Here is a 20,557-nt window from a genome sequence, read left to right as displayed (position 1 = left end):
TTCTGTTAACATTTCAAAGGTTAACAGTGACCTGTTTCTCTCTGAAGCATCTCTGTTCAGAATGCAGTGTAAATAGGTTTTACTATTGCTTGTATGATGAGAGACAGATAGCAAGGAAAAATGTAATATCAGTATATCATCCACTCCACTTATTCTCCTTTTTTGTCTTTCCCCATTGACTTCTCCCTTCTTCCTATTTTGCTTAGGAAGATAGTAAAGAAGGAGGGTTTCCAAGTCATATCTTTCATCTTCCACTCTTGTCTCCCTCTTCCTTCAACTTCCTCCTTGAATATGTTGTGTCTTACGACTCCCCCTCCTCCTTCCCTTTTGCTTGATTGGTATCTTTTAGGTCTGATTTTAGACTTTAGAAAGACTTTACCGAAGAACACTGGTTAGCCACAGAGAGGCTGGGAGGTGGATGGAGTTGGGAGATTGAAGTGTGGAACATGGGAATGCAACACCACATACATAAAACATGAGTTAGGTGCTCTTCTTTTTCATTGTACTTTGTAGACGTTACTGCAGAGGTTGCACAGGTTCATAGTTATTGGTTTACTTTTCTGTGTCTTGGACTCTATGCTCTAAAAACAAGCATTCATCTTTGTCGGCTTTGATGTTCACCTGTGTCTGGTGCAGCAGATAGTTATGGACAGATTGTGTGAGTATTTATGATCACTTCTGAGACATTTTTCTTGAGAGACATTTTCCAAATATGTATCTTGGAATTACAAAATATTTCTAGGAGGATAATAATTCTAGACACTATATTAATTCTTATTAATGCTCTTCACCTCTCCAGGACCCCACGTCCAGTCATTGTAGAGCCTATGGAGCAGTTTGATGATGAAGATGGCTTGCCAGAGAAGCTAATGCAGAAAACCCAACAATATCATAAGTAAGATTTTATCGATAAAGATATTTTAGATATGTGCTATCGAGGGTATTTATTACATTTGTTTTCAGGTATTGTTGGATTATAAGGTGTTCTGTTAATTGGCCTGGTCTACATGGCTAAAACATTAACTTAGAAAAGTCTCTACTTTTGTAAGTACAGCAGGGGTGGGTAGGTAGGAGGAGACTGTCAGTAATGTTTATGCCAGAGAAACAATCAAATCTAGATGTATTTAATTAGTATACTTCAGGTATAGATTCAAAGGAGACTTTTTTGGGAGGTAAGGTGGAGGATATAAAAACATGTAACATTTGTAGGCATGAATTCAACAAATGTTGGAATGCCTTTGTGCCTGGCACTGTTCTAGGTGCTACCAGCGCAACTTTGAATTCTTTCTGCCCTCGTGATGCTTACATTTCTGGTGGTGGAGATATAAAAAAACTAACGAACCACAGATTTTAAAACATATGAAGTAGTGAGAAGTACTATTTAAAAATAAACAAACACTAAAGTGAGGTGTAAAGGCTTAGATCACAGATCATGCATATTTAAAGTTGGTTCATACTGGTAAATAGTTCTCCAGAAATAATAATACCAATTAATACTCATTAGTGTACGGATAAAAGTATTTTTCTTCATCCTGACAAAGAAGAGGATGTTGTGATTTTAAGGTTTGGTAGTCTGTGTGCAAAATGGTATTTTATGCATAGTTTTTTAATTAGCATTGTTTGATTTTAGTGCAGTTGAATGTTTTTTCCTTTTACGTAGTTGTTTCAAATGACAAATAGGAGTGCTTGCTGTGTGTCTGGTTCTGGAGATGCATCAGTGAAACAAAATTGACTAGAAATTCATGCTATGGGGTTGGGAAGGTGGCTAAACAATAAAACATGTGAAAAGATGGGGGAAAGCAACCAGTGGAGTGTGGCTGTTTTATACAGAGGGTTAGAAAAGCCTGCCTGAGAGGGTGACATTTGATTAACAGCATGAAGTAGGAGGACAAAGCTAGCCATGTAGCTGCCAGAAGGGGATGGAGTAGAGGACAGTGATCTCAGCAGAGGAAATAGGAACTGTCAAGGCCCTGAGGGAGGAGGACTCTCCTGCACATTCCAGTCACAGTACCAGGTCAGCTGGAGCTCGTGAGTGACGAGTGACGGGGAGTAGCAGGGGTGACAGAGATAGGGCGCATTGTGGGGAGTGCAGGATGTTAGGCATTGAAGGCTGTTGAGCTGACTTTGCTTTTTGCATTTGATGAAAAAGGAAGAAGCAGAGTTGTGACTTAAGCTTAACAGGAGCTTTCTGGCTGTTTTAAAGTAGATGATAAAGCGCTAAGGGTGGAATTGGGGAGATAAGTTTAGGAGCCTGTTGACATGGAGTAGTAGTCACAGTGGTGATGCTGAGAAATGGTCAGGTTATGGGTGCAGTTTGAAAATAGACTTGGGATTTTGCAGATGGATTATGGGCATGTGGGAGAAAGTTAAAAGATTGATTACACGGTTTTTAGCCTAAGTAACTGGAAGTATGGAAGTTGCTGGAGACTGATTGGGAGAATCCTGTAGGAGTTGCAGATTGGAAAGGAAGATCAGGAAACCTGTTTTGGACAGGGTTAGGCTTCTGAATATCCAGGTGTAGATGTCAAGTCAGTATTTGGAGTTTCATCTGATTTTAGGTGAGCTGTCCGGGCTAGACTTACCTCATGTGATAGAAAACTGTGTCAGAGGGGTGAACCATGGAATACTCCAGTTTCATAGAGGTTAGGAAGATCAGGAGGAATGAGGCAAAGACAGCAGTCATTTTGGTAGTGGGCAAACAGCAGAGCGCGTCCTGAAAATGAGGGAGGAAATTAGTACAGGGAAGAAGTATCAGTAATAATCAGTTGTGTTTCATAACCATTTTAATCTCTCTTATTGTGCTATTTTTCAAAGGCTGATTTCCTATTCTCTTGACCCTTTTTTCTGGTTATAGCTAATCATTACAAATGTGAAATAGAGTACAGTGGTATGTCGATTTTCGGACATAATCCGTTCTGGAAGACCGTTGAGTTCTGAAACATTCAAAAACCGAGGCACAGTTTCCCCATAGAATGTAAAATGGATCAATCCGTTCCAGACCTTTAAAATCAACCCCCAAAACTGCACATTTAGCGTGAATTTTGTTATCTGATGATGCCATAAAATTTATGGCATTCGTAAACCAAAATGTCCGTCAACGGAGACATTCGAAAACTGACGTACCATTGTATATTTTTGGTTTTAGTAGAGAACTGGAATTATAAGGGTGTTACAAGAAATGGAATGTATAGACAATATTTGTTTATAGAATGATTAATTTGTTTAATTATCCCAGCAAACCTTGTAAGATACCATTATAGTCTCAATTTTGCTATAATACTAAAGAGTTATGCTCAGAAGGAAATGTACACAAAGCATAAGAACCACAATTTAAATTCATTTCTTTCTTTTTTTTTTTCAAATTCATTTCTAACTCCCCAAATCCATATTGTTTTAAAGTGTTTTCCTTGGCGGAAAAAGAAGAATTGTTAATATTTATTTTTGTAGTCAATGTCTGAAGTAGGAATGACTGCCTAATAATTCTTCCAGAAAAATTAGTGGGTGGTGGATTCCCCCCATTCCTTTCCCTTTCCCAGTCAGTGCTTAAAAAAGAACAAAATCAAAGTCTTTTTTAGGGATAGACTGTCTAGATCATGGTTAACTTTGTGAATTTCCTTAAATGACTCTGGAGATACTTGAAGCTCTTTCTTGATAAAAGGACATCTTCCCTCTGGCTGACAGCGTTTTGTTTATCTCCCATATTTGTCCCATGCATTAACCTTCCCCTCCCCAACCCGAAATAAAAGTTAAATTTATGAATGCAAGGCATCTATACTTTTATTGGTGGAGTGGGGTTAGTGTTATCAGTACTTGTTAGTAGAAGCTATGATAGGCAATTGTAATTAATTGAAGAATTTCTTTCAATTTCGGGTATATTCGTAGGTCTTTATTTTTAAAAAAAAATTTGGTCATTTGCTCATGATTTTTTCATTTATTCAAGAAATATTCAATTATACATTGTGCCAGGTACTGTCTAGGTACTTGAGGTACAGCAGTTAACAGATATTACATATCCCTACCAAGTTTACAGTCTAGCAAGAGAAACAAGTATTGAACAAATAACTACAACTGTAGTAAATTAGGCCTTTATTTTTTAATTTTTATTAATTTTTTTAAGTCCTTTAGTTTTTGGCCTAGCCAATTAGTCTGGCACATAGCATTTAATAAACTCTATCTCCTTTTACTCCTATCCCTAAAAGTTACTGTGAGAAAAAAAAAAAATCTGATTCCAGACAATTAGCTTAGGGCACATTTAATTCATATGTTGAAGACTGCCGTATGTGAAATTGTTTGCTGAATGAATACCAGAAAAGCCTTTTTGGAGATGATAATTAGGGGAGTATAGGTTATAGCATCTGATTGCTTGGGTTCGAAGCCTGGCTTCATTACTTCTAAGTTGGGCATCCTTGGGCCATTTTTCAAACTCAGGCTTGTTAAAACCTGCATTACAGTATTGCCATGAGGCAGTTTGTGTAGAGTACTTGCCTGACGCAGTGCCATGAACATTGCAAGTGCTCAGTAAATGGTAGTTCTTGTTAGCTTTGTTGTTTTACCTTTTAAACATATATTTCTATATCTTTTAAAATGTAAACTTAGGGAAAGAGAGCAGCCACCACGTTTTGCTCAGCCTGGGACATTTGAATTTGAGTATGCATCTCGATGGAAGGCTCTTGACGAAATGGAAAAGCAGCAGCGTGAGCAGGTTGATAGAAACATCAGAGAAGCCAAAGAGAAACTGGAGGCAGAAATGGAAGCAGCCAGGCATGAACACCAGTTAATGCTAATGAGGCAAGGTAAAAATGGGTTTTCATGTAGATGTTCCGATTTTTTTCTTGATGTTCATTTATATTTCTTATTGGCACCTATTATTGTTTAAGTAGCCAGTTAGGAGTCTAGAGAGACAGTTGGAACTCAGCGCATTAGAAACAAAAAACCTCCCTTTTCTGAGAGAACTTCCTTTAAAAGAAGTATTTAAAATCAATTTTTACCTACATTAGTAGTGTTGTTGGAGGTAATTAATGTTTTTAAATTTTGCCAGTAGCAAATACATGATTCTGCTTGCAAAAAAAGAGAAGCACGGTGGGTAATTCTTGCTAGGTAGTTAGGGCATAAAGTCTCATATCAAGATTTTCTTCGGTGGAAAGAATTAGGACAAATGCTGGCTGTTTAAGATTATTATTACATGTCAGGTTACAAACGGATATTCTTTGACAGAGATAAAAAAAAAGATTCATGTGTGCTGGTGGATATGGGGATTTGGGGAGACTAATTTCTTAGTAATTGGCAAGAACATGTTAAACATTTGAGACTGCGCTAACTGAATTTCTAAGAGTAGTCATAGAGGGTAATAGTTTACTCTCATATTTACTGAGCAAATACCTAATAACATGACAAGATGTTTAAATATATATCAGAAGCTCATTTCTTGTCCCTTCTTTCTAGGTTTTTTTTTTTTATTCCTATCTTTATTATTTCTCCTTTTTTTCTGTTCTTTAATTCTCCAAATAATTTTTCCTAGTTCTTCCTATCACTCATTTTTCCCCACTATCTGTAATAGTTTAGTATTTCTTTTTAAAAATTTGTTTTGTATTTTTAAAGATTTTTATTAAAATATAGCTAACATAAAATATTATATTAGTTTCAGGTGTACACCATAGTTATTCAGCATCCATAAACCTAAAGAAGTGATCAACAACTATAAACCTAAGGAAGTGATCACCGTAAGTCCAGCAGCCATGTGACACAGTCCCACCCTATCACAATATTACTGACTATATTCCCCATGCTGTACAGTACACCCATGACTTGTTTTATACCTGGAAATTAGGACCTCTTATTCCTCTTTACCTTCCCCCCTCTTTTGAAAAATTTTAAGTTACAGCTGACATTCAGTATTATTTCATATTAGTTTCAGGTGTACAACCTAGTGGTTATAGACATTTATATAGTTTACTAGTTTTGTGCTTTTTTTCTTTTTTTTAATTAAAATTTTTTTTTTATTGGGGAATATTGGGGAACAGTGTGTTTCTCCAGCGCCCATCAGCTCCTTCAGTCTAGTTGAGGGCACAGCTTCAGCTCCAAGTCCAGTTGCCGTTTTCAATCTTCGTTGCGGGGGCGCAGCCCTCCATCCCATGTGGGAATTGAACCAGCAACCTCGTTGCGAGCTCATGCTCTAACCAACTGAGTCATCTGGTCGCCCCTAGTTTTGTATTTCTTAAATTAAGCACCTAATTTTTTTCTATTATTTTGCTCTTAAATATTTTGTTTTAGTTTTCCTAATAAAGCCTTTCAGTAAATGTTGATCTACCTTCTCTTGGCTGCCCCAGACGTCAAGGCACCACAAATGCCTGTCTGGATTTCTGCAGTAGCTTTCTTATTGGACTTCCTGCCATCTTCCTCTAAGCCATTCTTTATATGAGAGCCAGTATTTCTTTGAAAGATAAAAATTTGATCATCATTCAATCTCTAAATCCTTTTGGTAGATTCTTACTTCCTTTAGAACAAAATCTCGTTCCCCCCCCCCCCCCTCTGTTCAGTAAATGTTTATTGAGCAATTATGATGAAGTCACTGAATAACTGCTGATGTCATATAGGGAGTTACAAAACAAAATCCAATTCAACAAACAGTAGAAACTAGTCATATATTTTTGGTTTATTTGGATCCTAAACCTAGCAGTTCTATAAGTTTACTCTTCTAATAAAACTGAAATCATTCATACCGTGTAGTATTTTTAAAGAGTCTCGCAGAAAATTTGAAAATTGTTGTCGATGAGAGTCAAGAATCAGTGGCTGCTTAGAGCTGGAAGAGAGAGCTTCAAGTTTATCCAGTCTGGTGGTTTTGTGGCTTTAAAACCAGAACCAATTGGGACATTTAAAACACTTCAGTTTCCTGGGCCCCATGATTGCTCTTGCGCTTCTGTCCAGTGTGAATTGTTCTCTGCTCATTGCCTGCCAGGCACTTTGCCACTTGGTTTCCCCATTATCTACATTCATGGGATGGTTAGGAAATAACATTGATTAGAAGTGAAAGCATTCACATATATTGCTGCTACTGACAGACAGTAGTATTATAACAGTCATTGCTTCAGCACAGATTTACTGTTAGTTGTAGGAGACACTGTCTGAGGTACTGAAGATATACTATGACAGAGCATCTCTTTAGGCCTCAGAGCTCTGTGAGCGCTCAGAAACTGCCTTACCCCAAGGGCATTTCGACATGCAAAGCAGAGTAATTTTTTGGGTTTTTTTTGGTGTGTTTATAATCCCTGTTAACAATACTTCATTTTACAATATTAGAAAAGCACATTGCTTCTGGGTTTACTTCTGCTGAAGTACATCTTGTATTTATTTCAAAAGGTCTGCAGGTGATAGATTCATTTCAGTGTTCAATAAAAATTTTAAAATTTTCTTTTTTGTTCTGCAATTATGTATTTCACCCATCATTTGTGAAGGTGTGTTCAAGTGGGGGAGGGACTTGAGTTATTCTTAGTCTTGTGGCTCTGCAGAAATGAAGGGCTCTCAAGTTGACCTACCATGAAAGTAGAAAACTCAAGCGGTACAGAAAAGGTCCCTCACCCCTGTCCCGCCTCTGCTTTGTTTGGAAATCACTGTTTGTTCTGTATTTTGTTTCTTTTGTGTCCTTTAATGAAAAAAAAAATCTTGCGTGTCCGGGATTTCTCCTGTCCCGCCTCTGCTTTCTTTGGGAATCACTGTTTGTTCTGTATTTTGTTTCTTTTGTGTCCTTTAATGAAAAAATATCATGCGTGTCCGGGGTAGATTTGTATTTATTTATAACAAAAAAGCCCTGTTTTTCTTTTTCTGCACCTTGCTATTTTACTTTTTCCACAAGTACATAAATAAAAGTCTGCCTCATCTTTTAAATAGCTGCACAATATTCTCTTAAGTGGCTGTAATTAACTTAGTTCCTCCTTTACTGGTTGGTATCTAGTTCTCTTTCTAGTTTGTTAGATAAAATAATGCTGCAATGAATATTTATGTATATATCTTAGCAAATTTTTATATGTTGATTTTTATTGGACACACCAGTACCTTTTAATAATTGCTTCATTTATACTTGACTGATGTCATTTCTATATCCAGGTCCCTTTACACTTATTACAGGTTATGTTTTTCCTGTTCTTTCTGTTTTTGATCTGAAGTATATTAGGCAGTTCCTGAATTTCCTTCATGGTTATTTTTGTGTTACTTTTGTAATTGTAATACTATAACTCTGAATGGATAATATTAACTCTGCCTTTCATTTTGCTGTTACTCTCCACTGTTCCACCACTGGATTTTTCTTGACTATATTATCATTCTTTATGTATGCCTTTCTACTGATAAGTAATAGAAGTATATTTCCTTTAAACAATATCTTTTGATTCCTGATTACCAAAGAAAATACAAGGAAATAGACATATTCAGCTGCTCCTCCTTTCTCTTTTCACCTCAACTTTTATGTATTTGTTTCTGATTTGTCTGGATGTACGACACTGACTTAATTTTTTTTTTTTTAAGTATTAAAGCTGGCTTTATTTTGGTGAGAACATTTAAGTTTTCTCTAAAGCAACTGTCAGTTACAATAGTGTTATCAACTATATTCACCAGGTTATATTATACATAGATCCCCAGACCTTACTCATCTTAAAACTGAAAGTTTGTACCCTTTTACTACCTTCTCCCTATTTCTCCCACTTTCCCAACCCCCTATAACCACTTTTCTTCTTGTTTCTGTGAATTTAAATTTTTTTGTGTGTTTGTTTTTTTTCTCTTTCTGACTTATTTCACTGAGCATAATGCCTGCAAGGTCCATCCATGTTGTCTCAAACGACAGGATAGCAACACTTAGAAAAATTTGCTAACGAACATGTGTTTCTCATGGCTGAATATTCCATTGTGTATGTGCATGTGTATCTTTTTGTATGTCCACTCTGTATATGTGTGCACACAGGTGTGTGTATGTATGCACACCCCATTGGATATTAACAAACACCGTATCTTCTTGATCCATTCTTCCCTTGACACGAACACTTAGGTTGCTTCCATATCTTGGCTAGTATGAATAATTCTGCAGTGAACAATGGGGGTGCAGCTAGCTCCTCAATGTTCTCTTTTCATTTTCTTTAACCATAATCTTCATGTGTTTAAATCTTAACCTTATTTTAAATAGGTTGAGTCATGATTTTTCTTCTTATCACTTGATTATCTGATGTTTATCTTCATGGCTTCTTTAAGAAGTATTAATAGAAACAACAGTCCTGGACTTCTTAACATGTTCTAAAATACTCTCTGATCCTTGTACTTGAAACTGGTGCTTGAATGGTAAACATTCACGGATTCCCCCCATCCCCCATTCCTTTCTGAAGTACTTGATAGCATGTTTCATTGTCTCCCAGTGTTGAATGTTCCTGTTAACATTCTGAACAGTCTGAAGTAAGCCTGGTTCCCCTCCCCCCCATGTAAGTGACTTGATTCTTTTACCAGGCTTCATAGGAATTTTTTTCTTTTAAAAATCTAGTAACTTAACCAGGATATGTTTTCCCCCCAACATTTTGTTACGAGAAATTTTAAACAAAATACTTGAAAGAATTTTAAGGTGTTCACTACTTAGATTCTGTTAACGTTTTATCGTACTTGCTTTATTACATCTTTCCATCTGTCCGTTCTGTATTCAAGATAATATCTTGTTGTATATCATGATATTTCAACCTTTCCTTGAGACTAATGTGTTTTCAATCTGTAGGTTCGATTTTTGTATTTCTAGAAAGTTGACTTGTTAGATCACAGCATACATTCAGTTTTCATAATTTGAAGGTTGTTAAATTGAGAAAACACTTTCTTACAGTCTAGTAAATCAAACTTTAAATTTGTCTATATCCCCCTCTGTTCCCTTTTGATGTGTACCTATATTTATGATATATATTGAAATTATAGTATAGATAAATTTTTTTTGTTTTATTAAATTTGTTAGGTAAGCATTTAAAAATGTTGTTAGGTCTAGTAAGTGCTTCATATCTATGGATACCTTTGGATTATATCTTTAAAACAAATTCCTATGAATGTGGTTTATTGTATCAAAGGATAAAAACATACCTAGTTATATATATTTTTGGCAATTTCCCCCCAAAGGATATTGTTATGGCATTGTACAGATATATACACTTTAATGAGCTTTCAGGAACTTTGGATACTAACAACTTAAAAAATAATTTAGTGAATGTAAAATGGTAGTTTTGTTTTAAGTTGATAGTGCGCCTATTTAGTTTCAGAAAAGTTCTTACCTGATGATTTGGTTGTCCGATCCTTTGAGCTAATTATTATACCAGTGTTACAGGTAAGGAAATATCTGAGAGGTTAAAGCAGCTTTCTCAATTGGTACAGCTTATTAAAAGAAGAAGATCCAGTTGTCAGAAAAAAAGAATTCTTGTTCTTTTTTCATTAATTTTCATGGAAGAAATTTAATACATATTTTTACATTTATAATTATATATATGGCTAGTCTCTGTTAAGAGCAGCTAACCTACAAAATTGGTAAAATTGTTACAGGATATACTGAATTGACTTTCTTGGACAATTAATGATAGTAAGACATTTTTTATACTTTGGCTAATTGAAGAATTTCCTCTTAGTAATATAAGTAGATTATATATTGTTGGCCTTAGAGGTTTCTCTTGCTAAAGTTAATTATTGCGATAGTTGTGTAGCTCTCATTGTTGGTCACACAGTGAGTCATTTATGCTGATTGTGTTGGGAGAGAGGTTCTTTGGGCAGTATGCAGTGTCCTACCTCACCACTCCTACTGTTTGTCTGGTCTCGTTCTTATGTGCCCTTTGATGTCTCCCAAGATGTCTTTTTGGGTTTTGCACTTGCTGCTGGAAAAATTCTCATTTGTATAAAAGGATGTAAGTGAAAATATAGCTACTGTTTATTCTGTTTTTAGTATGTTCTAGGCCCTATGTTAAAAAAAAAATTAGTACATATTTTGATTTCGGAACAAAAGGATAAGTTTTATTATTCTCTTCGTACAAATGAAGAAATAGACCCAGAAAGGATGTTAATTTGATTAATCACGCAGCTTATAATCTTTCAGTATCAGATGATAAGTAGACAAAAGAGAAGCTAGGTGCATGAATATGAATAAGTTACTAAATATATTGCCAGTAATACAGAATCTGTATGCTTATCTATATAAAAACACAAAGAGAAGCTAAAAATATTAATATGCAATCAATATTTTATAGATTTAATGAGGCGTCAGGAAGAACTCAGGCGCTTGGAAGAACTCAGAAACCAAGAGCTGCAAAAACGGAAGCAAATACAACTGAGGTAAAAAGAACATCATTGTAACATATGTGAGCACTCGTAGTTCTCATGTGTTATTTATTACTAACACACCACTCTGCCTGTTATAAACAAGTTGGACAAACGGGAAAATACAAAAAAAAAGGTCCAGTTTGAATATGGGAATTACTTCACAAACTAGCATAATTCTTTGTTATTCTTACGATTTTTTTTAGCTGGTAATGGACTTTGCATACATACATTGTAAACTTAACATAAGGAGCTTAGGTTTTATTGTGTGTAATTTATTGTAAAAGGCACTATGATTTACTGGACCATTTTTCCCGAGATGGATGTATTTGAATTTCTCTTAGTTCTAATTTTTTTCTTGTGTCTATCACTACTACGAAGGCCTTTATGCATATTTGTGCTTCTGATAATTTGTTTAAAAAAGGTTTCTGAAAATGGAATCTATGGTAAAAAGGGTTTGAGCATTTAACTTGAGTACATAATAGATGGATGGTTTAAAGATGATTTCAAGATGGTTCAACTTAAAATCTGTTAGGTTAAATAAGGAAATTTGGGAGAATGGTTGAACCAAGATGTGTAAAGAAAAATTAACAGCTTTCTTTGTACCTGCAATATTTAATTGTGATATAGAATGAGATAAATGTTGCTTTTATAAGTGTCAAAAACGTAATAGTTAATACTAAAACATAATAAACAATAATTAGGAAATATTATAAACAAAACTATGATAGATTAAAGCAGACTTAAAATTTTGCTTTCGAAAGTGCTATAAAAGTAGTAAGTGCTTGCGCTAGGCGGTAAGATGCTCATGGGAAATAAAAAATTAAGACAGCAAAAAAATGTCAATGAGTGTGAAGTGTCTTCGCAGTCTGGGGATAGGTAGTATTCCTTGTATTTTAATTGAGTTTTTCCAACTTTGTACCTGGTTTGCCAGTGTATATGTGTTTCTGTCTTTTAGTCTAACCTATTTCTCAAATTACGGCATTTGTACAGGAATCAGTGTTCTAACCTGGGAACTGTCTGAGAGTCTCAAACCTAACCCCAGAAACTGTAGGGGGTGGAGCTTTAACAAACCCTCAGCTGATTCCGATGCATCCTAAAGTCTCAGATTCACTGTTGTATATGCACCTCCCTGCATGAACTCCTTACACGAGGGACCTTTTTTCAGTGGCTTTCTTGTTGCTTCTCTCCTTTTTTATGTAAATATGTTTGAGTCTCTCCTATTTTTACTAAGAAGAGGAAACCTTCAGTCTTGTGACATAATACTCTTTTCTATAACCAGCTTTGTCCTCTTACATTTATGCTTGACAGCTGGGCTTTTAAAATTAGTACCCCACCCTTTGTGTACTGAAAAAAATATTTAAAACCAAACAATACGGAAGAACCCAAAGCAGGGTACAAGCTTAACAAATGTACCTAACTTTATTATAAATGGATAACATCACACTGAAAGCATATGGGGAAGAAAATAAGGAGCCTAAATAACTTTGGAAGGTAGTATCTTAACTGGATACTATAGGACAGTAACAAAAAGAATAATATATAAATTCTGTAATCTAGTTAGTAAATTTTTTTCTCAGAAATCTGGGTTAGGAATTCTGAAACTACTTTGTGTATATGCTTTTGTTTTCTCTTTGATCAGGTCTTTATTGAGAATTTTATATATGTGTGTGTGTGTGTGTGTGTGTGTGTGTGTGTGTGTGTGTGTGTATATACACACACACACACTTTTTTATGTGAACAAATTAGTGAATCTCAGTAGTAAGACCCTGGTTTCTCATTGTTGGAGAAAGAAAGAAAAGAGAAAGGTTAAAATTAAAATGACTTCTGTGGTGTTGAATGAACTGTGGTGTCAGTATGAACTGTGACATTTAATTTAGACAGATTTAGAAATAGACACGTGTGTATATGTGTGGGTTCATATATACATACATTTTATAGCTCTCTGCCCCTAGAAGCGTGGTGCACATCTGTAGTGCCCAGGTTTTTGTTTAGAAACACCATTCCCTAGCAAAAGAAACCACGTTAATTCCAGGACTGAAAAAAGAATAAATATCTTGTACGAGACAGTAAGAATGTATTCAAAAAAGGACGGGATATGTTAAAAGGACATAAGGGCCCAGCTGAAGGAGCTCCAAAATACCAAAGTTGGAGCAATTTTAACAACAAAATAAAAAATGATAGTACTGGATTTTAATCTAAGATAAATTTCCATGAGTCCATACTGATAGAGGTAAATAATTGAATGAATGAATAAAGAAACAAATGGATATTGGGCAGCCCATCCTTATAGTAGAATTCCAATGAATAAATGTGGAAGGGATGAGAGAGAATCACCAACGCGCAAACACTACAGTGATAATTGTTGCAGACAATTGTCTACTGATGGGTGCTAAAGTTGTTGTGCCAAAATTTGAGAAACAGGATTTGCATAGTCTCCAATCTGTATTAGGCACAAATGGAAAAATAGTAAAGTCAAGAAAAACAACTGTTAACACACTGGAAACTAAGGAAACTAAGAGGAAGTAATTAAATGCCATGTGGGATTCTGGATAAGGTCCTGGAACAGATGGACATTAGTGAGGAAACTGGTGAAATTTGAATAAGATCTGTAGTTTAACTGATATTATACCAGTGTTAATTCTTGGTTTTCATAATTGTACCATAGTTACGCAACATGTTAAAATTAGGGGATGCTGCCTGAGGGATATATAGAAACTACTATTTTTGCAGCTTTTCTGTAAATTTTAAATTAATTTAAAAGAAGGAAAAACAAGAAAAGTATCTTAGGTATTGGGGATACAATGGGGAACAAAAGGTAAAAGTTCTGCCACTGTGGAACTTACAGTCATATAGGAGGGAGGCAGACATTAATTGGAATGATCAGATTATTTACAAGCAAGTGAAGTCCACAAAAATAGTATGGCATACTTATTGGAATTTTTAATAGGTTACCTAGTCTCACAGGAAGTTGCTTTATGTGGTAAGTATTCTGGGTAATTTTTCATTGACCTTTATATGCAGGGGTATATCAGATTTAATTTGAAATTCAGGTAACTGTACTAATAGTAAAAATATCTCAACACTTAGGTGATAATTTCATGAGTAACCTCTATGCTTGGTTATATTCTAGCAGATACAGTTATAATTCTTACCCTGTGCCTGGTGGCTGGGGAGTTTCTTTTGAAATTACTGTAAGAATCTTGATTTAAGAAATGTGAACAAGTTATCTTACAATTGAGTAGTTTTTGCAGCATGTTTCAAGAAAGGGAAAAATTGTTGTGTCAGGAAACTTAATTTCATATTATTAATACTTGCAACACAAAGCAAATAAAGAAAACTACAGCAGTTAAACTGAAGAGATTTATCTGACTGAGGCTGCTACTGCATAAGACAGGTTTAGTTGTTTACAAGCCAGACTGGACTTTGCCTTTTTGTTTTACCTTAGTTGGAGCATTGAAAAAACTGGCTTAAGAAAGTGTATTTTGAGAGAAATTAAGTAATTTATTTGTAGTATATAAGTGTGTGGTTTTCCTTTCAGTGCTACAAATAAATTAGTTTTTCATGGGCCATTTTATTCTTCGGAGGCTGTGGCAGTGAAGAAGGAACGCCAGGACAAGGAGTTCGATGAGCTGGTTCAAGCTGTGACTCGACCACTTAGTTGTTCATTTATTCCTTCCTTCCTTCTCTGACCACCCTCCTACTCACTCACCTATCCATCACCCCATCCTTGCCCCTTTTATGTCATTTGACATTAAGAGCCTGCGGTGGGCAGAGCACTGGGAAGGGTGTGGAGGGCAGAATGCTGAACAAGATATTTCTCGTGAGTCAGGTGGGAGCTTAGTGCTTAGAGCCTTTAGGTTTTCAAAGTCCTACAAAAAGATAGAAGACCTGAGAGCAGTTAGTGGGCTTCAAGTTAAAATACATTGTGAATTGGAGGTTTTTACCACTTTCCAATTAAGTGTAGCATGAAGGGTGTTAAAATGTGTCACACTTCTTTACTTACCATGTTTCCCCGAAAGTAAGACCTAGCGGACAATCAGCTCTAATGTGTCTTTCGGAGCAAAAATTAATATAAGACCTGGTCTTATTTTACTATAATATGAGACCGGGTCTTATATTAATTTTTGCTCCGAAAGACACATTAGAGCTGATTGTCTAGCTAGGTCTTATTTTTGGGGAAACATGGTACTAATCCCATTTGTGAATATAACGTAGAAAGTTATCCTTGACCTGAAGAGACTTTAAAGATAAATCTAAAGATGATCATTAAAGCATCTTGTGGAATAGAAAAACTGAAAAGCAAATATGTACAATAGGGAATGTTCCTGTATGCTGTCTTTAAATTTAAATTATGAAATTGTCAGTGTGGTATAACCATGACTTAGTTCAAAATAAAGAAGAAAATTTGGAATTTGTGGGCAAAGGAAAGGAAAGGAAAATAGAAAATGTTTGAAGTGATGTTACCCTTTTACTACATTTGTTCCTCCTGATTTGTAAATCTATCTTCACATTTTACCAGAAAAAAAAATTGCTTTAACAGTGGGAGAAGTGCATTGTAAATTTTGTTTAAAATACTTTATTTGAATTTTCTTTAAAAATGTTACAGTAGTGCGTGTTACAAAATACACATACATACGTGTATAAAATTTTAATAAAAGGGTAAAGCTGTTCCGCAGATTATTGCCACTGTGATGCAAACTTTTTCATACCCTCTTCTGTACTCACACAAATTATTTTTAAAAGCAGTAATAGGAGTACCATTCTTGTGCTTGCCTTTTTTCTGGAACTGTACCTTAGACATTCTTGCTTGTCTTTTTTATAGCTGTTGCATTGTGTTCCTTGGCACCAGGGAACCATAATTGTCCCCCATTTATAATCATTTCTTCAACCTTTTACCTTTTGTCACAATATATATCTATGTATACAGATATCCTTGCACACTTGTGTAGTTATTTCTATTTAGTTTGCAGGAAATGGACTTGAACATTGAAAATTATCTTATGTACTACAAATTGGCCCTCAACAAGGTCCTTGTTGCAATTCCAAAGACCAAAATGTTTGAAAATGAAAGCTTTTTTATGTATCATTTGAGCCTATTTGTTGACAACACCTGACCTGCCATTATGTTGTCATCATGTCAAACCTTTATTTCCACAGAATGTGAATGTTCATCTTACTGTGGAAATATTAATGTGATTGATTATTGGGTCCCGCCTCAGATCCCATTGGGGATGTACTAATAATATATTGACCCTTCTTAAAATTGGGAAAACTCAATTTCAAAACACATGTGGCCTTAAGAATTTTTGAGTAAGGGAATTTTTACCTGTACTTATGTACATTGTCAGCAGTGTATGAATATGAAAGTATTTTCTTAACAGTAAAATTTATGAGTGTGTTAAAGTCCAAGAAATCAGTGGACCAGTTTACTTAAATATTTAATTTGAGTAGATATATATGTTGGGAATGTAGAGAGGAATTCTCAAAATCGTCCAGATTTTGCTTGAATTTCCATAGGAACATTGTCTTGTTACTTGCAGGGATCTGACATAAAGTCCTAATAGCCAGTTATTTCTTCTGGCTGTAGGAGACATCACCATTTCTTTTAGTTCATGGACTTGTATTTAAGGGGAGTGTTGTACAAGAAACAACAAGTAATATCTTGAATTTTGAGTGTTACAGTAGAAGGATGCTTGTAAGAGTAACCTGGAAAATTAAACCTACTGACGGGATGTCAACATTATATAATCTTCGCTATTTAAATTACTTTTTTGTTTTTGGGTGGAGAGCATTGTTTTAGTTTGATTTAAATGCCAATATAATGTGAGTGTATTCAATATTATTTTATAGTTTTCCCCTCCTAATAATATAACTAATTACTGATTTATTAGTAATCTGCACATACATATAATTTGATTTTCTTAATATATACATCTACGACAGAGGCTGACAAATTTTTTTCTGATAAAGGGCTAGGTAGTAAATATTTTAGGCTTTGGAGGTCATAATGATCTTCGTCTCAACTATTCAGCACTGCTCTAGCCCAAAGGTAGCCATAGACAGTAAGTAAATGATTGTTCTATAAAACTTAATTGACAAAATCAGGTGGTAGGCTGACACCTGCTCCAGGGGATTTCCTCAGTGGGTTGACGAAATGGGGGTGACAAGTTTTGTTAAGACTTCCTTCTATACATAATGTAATAGAATTTTTGTCTAGGCAGTGTGGTTCTTTATAGTGGCTTACATAGGGATAGGTTCTGAGTGTCTTGAAGAACTCCGCTATGGCAGTGATAGATCCAGGATTTTCTCTTTATATAGTAATAGACTACATGTTTGAACTTTTGGACTGTGAACTTTTTAATTGTAAGCATATAACTATCCTGGTTATATGTTGTTTGTTTGATTTAACCTAGTTTCTTTCTTTGGTTTATTTGATTGATTAAAGGTGTAGAGCAAAATAAAAGAAGGTAAATCTGTTAAGGCAGTCATTGTTGAGAAATTTGACATAATGTAACTTGTATAAACGGTTTTGTGTAACCTGAAATAAAATACCCAGTTATGGCTTACATATCAGTCATGCTAAAATTTTTATTTAAAAATCCTTTAGACATGAAGAAGAGCATCGTCGACGTGAGGAAGAAATGATCCGACACAGAGAGCAGGAGGAACTGAGACGACAGCAAGAGGGCTTTAAGCCAAATTATATGGAAAATGTAAGTAAAATATTAGTTAACTAAAATTACTTTGTTGTCAGGTGGATGATGTGTTTTTAGAATTCTTTTGATACTGCTTTATGTAGTAGTATGTTTTCTAATCATTCTGAATTTGTCATTTTTGTTTATGTTAAGCTAATGATTTTTAAAAACCTCCTTTAGGTAGTAAATTAGAATTAGTTTCTGAAGGTAATAGCCATGTTTTATGAAATGGATATTAAACTCTTTCTTTCATTTTACTTTGTCTTTTTCAAATATATGCTACCAAATTAGAAATCTTGCTAAATCCATCATCTCCACTGGACTGATTTTCACCGTTTACTGATACTGAAAGTTCTTTATTGAAGATTTTAGACATAGAAAAGTAAACTCTAGTGTATGTGCTCATTACACAACCTTAACAGTTAACAGCACACGGCTGATTGTGTTCATTTTTAAGTATACCTACTTTCCTGAATTATGTGTGAAATCCCTGACTTCATGATTTTATTCATAAGTATTTTAATATGTGTCTCTAAAAGATAAGGACTTTATCATATCTTAAAAATTATCAATTCTGTATGTTAACTAGTAAAAGCCCAAATTTGCCCAAGTCTTATAAATGTTTGTTTATTTTTACAATTGGTTACTTCAAATTGGCTGATAAATCCAGTCTATTTAGTCCTTAGGTTTTCTCTCCTTTTTTATTTTTTTCTTATTTTTTTAAGAAATTGTCTCTTTGTGCAGAGTATCTCACGTGAATTTTGTTGATTGTATTCTTGTGGTGATGTTTAACTAGTTTCTTTATCCCTGAATGTCTCTCGTAAGCTTGAGTTTAGTTCTGAAAATGTGATCTGACTCAGGTTTTTGTTTGGGGGAGGTAAAATGGTAGGGCAAACAAGGAAACTTCTAATATGTTAAAATCCACCAGTTCTTAATGATAACAAAGAAAGAGTCTCATTGTTTCTGGATGAATGCCAGTTTAACACCTCATTATTCTGAAAAATATTTACTAGTATTTTTTTCTCCAGATGTTCAAAACCATAATTCTTTTTCATTGGTTACAATTGTACAAAATAACATAGAGATTAGATATTTATTCAAAAGCCACAATTCTTTAATGTTCTGAATCTAAAAGTATTCAAGTCATTGATGCCTTTTTTCTGACCTTCTCTTTTCCCATTCTTCTGTCCCTAGAAAAGCTTTAAACTTTTATTAGGAAGAATGTCCACACAGTAAAATAAGTGCTAACTTGTATAGCAGTAAGACATTTTTCTTATCTCCTATAAAGTAAATGTCCTTTGAATGAAAATTATGAGCCACTTAAATTCAATTAGAAAAGTTTCTTATTTATATGTCATAAGAAAGGTTTAACTTAATTGATTTTTAAATTTTATTACCAAACTGGTTGAGTAGTTTTTTTAAGTATTATAAATTTTTTTTGAGTAATTTCTAGCTGATTTTGCAATTCTCTTTTCCTCCTTGGGTGCATAGTACTTTTTTAGTGACAAGTTTTAAACTGTGGTTTTAGGCTTTTTGGTTGTAACATTTGAACATAAATCTGTTGGATTTATCAATGTGAGGATATTTTATGATGTTATAAAAGAAACTGAATTAAAAAAAAATTTTAAGGCCATATTTTGAAAACTAGTTACTAGTGTTTTTCTCTTCAAATATCATCAAAATGTAAACCACACGATATTTCTTAGGGAAATTTTACTTCATTCCATTGAGGATTAGGAGGTTCTTACTGGTCCTTTTATGTACCGGAACATTTCCTTTACTAAAGTGCTTGCTTAGAGTAAAGTTGGTGGAATTAGCTTTCTTAATATTTTTCTGGCCCTAAAATTTCCATTCTTGGAGCAAAATGTGCAGCTATTTGTAATAACACCATATACATAAATCATTTAGGGGACTAGAACGAAATTAAGGAAAATGTATTCTGTTAAACTTGACTAAATTGACTATGTCACAAACTTGATTGCAGTCTTTTTTCTTTGAAATCATTTGTTTTTAAAAACACATTTTTTAAATATGCTCAGTGGCATTTAATAAGAGTATAATTAATGAAGAACAGATTGTTTTAATTTTATTTTTTTATTAAACTATTTGGAAATGTTGGTATAATTTGAAATTGAAATACTGCAAGTTCTTAATTTAAAAACATTTGTATGTTTAAAATTAACAATGGGTACAAGTCTACAAATATTTAATGAACTTGGAGAATAAACAAATTAGATATTTAATAAATACTCTTGGTGGATTTATTGGCATTTCAAAAATAGATCATTTATTCTACAAGATTATACTCTTAGAAAACTTAAATGATTATATATTTTAATATTACCATACTTTGTTTTCAAATAGTTAAAGTATGTATTGCATATTTGAAGCATCATAAGATCAATTTGGCTGGAGCAGAGGTCTGCAAAGTAGCTTGGGACCACCGCCCAGTTTCATACCATCCTACTGCAGAGTTAAGAATGTTTCCATTTTTAAAGAACTGATGATGGAAAAAAAGAATATTAGACCGAGAGTATTTGTGACTCTCA

General features: G+C 34.3%; 1 protein-coding gene across 1 annotated transcript in view; it reads left to right on the top strand.

The window, feature by feature from the left end:
• The window catches only part of PSPC1 (paraspeckle component 1), a 61,250-nt gene that overhangs the window by 17,495 nt on the left and 23,198 nt on the right, over nucleotides 1–20,557 (top strand). The window contains exons 3-6 of the mRNA XM_019749595.2: nucleotides 800–895; nucleotides 4,597–4,793; nucleotides 11,241–11,325; nucleotides 17,921–18,026. Coding sequence (XP_019605154.1) covers nucleotides 800–895; nucleotides 4,597–4,793; nucleotides 11,241–11,325; nucleotides 17,921–18,026 — 484 coding nt within the window. The remainder of the gene's footprint in view (nucleotides 1–799; nucleotides 896–4,596; nucleotides 4,794–11,240; nucleotides 11,326–17,920; nucleotides 18,027–20,557) is intronic.

Source organism: Rhinolophus sinicus, linkage group LG04 (genome assembly GCF_036562045.2).
Source record: "Rhinolophus sinicus isolate RSC01 linkage group LG04, ASM3656204v1, whole genome shotgun sequence".
NCBI lineage: Eukaryota > Metazoa > Chordata > Mammalia > Chiroptera > Rhinolophidae > Rhinolophus > Rhinolophus sinicus.
The sequence above is the reverse complement of the archived record's forward strand: the minus strand, read 5'-3'. Positions and strand labels throughout refer to the sequence as shown.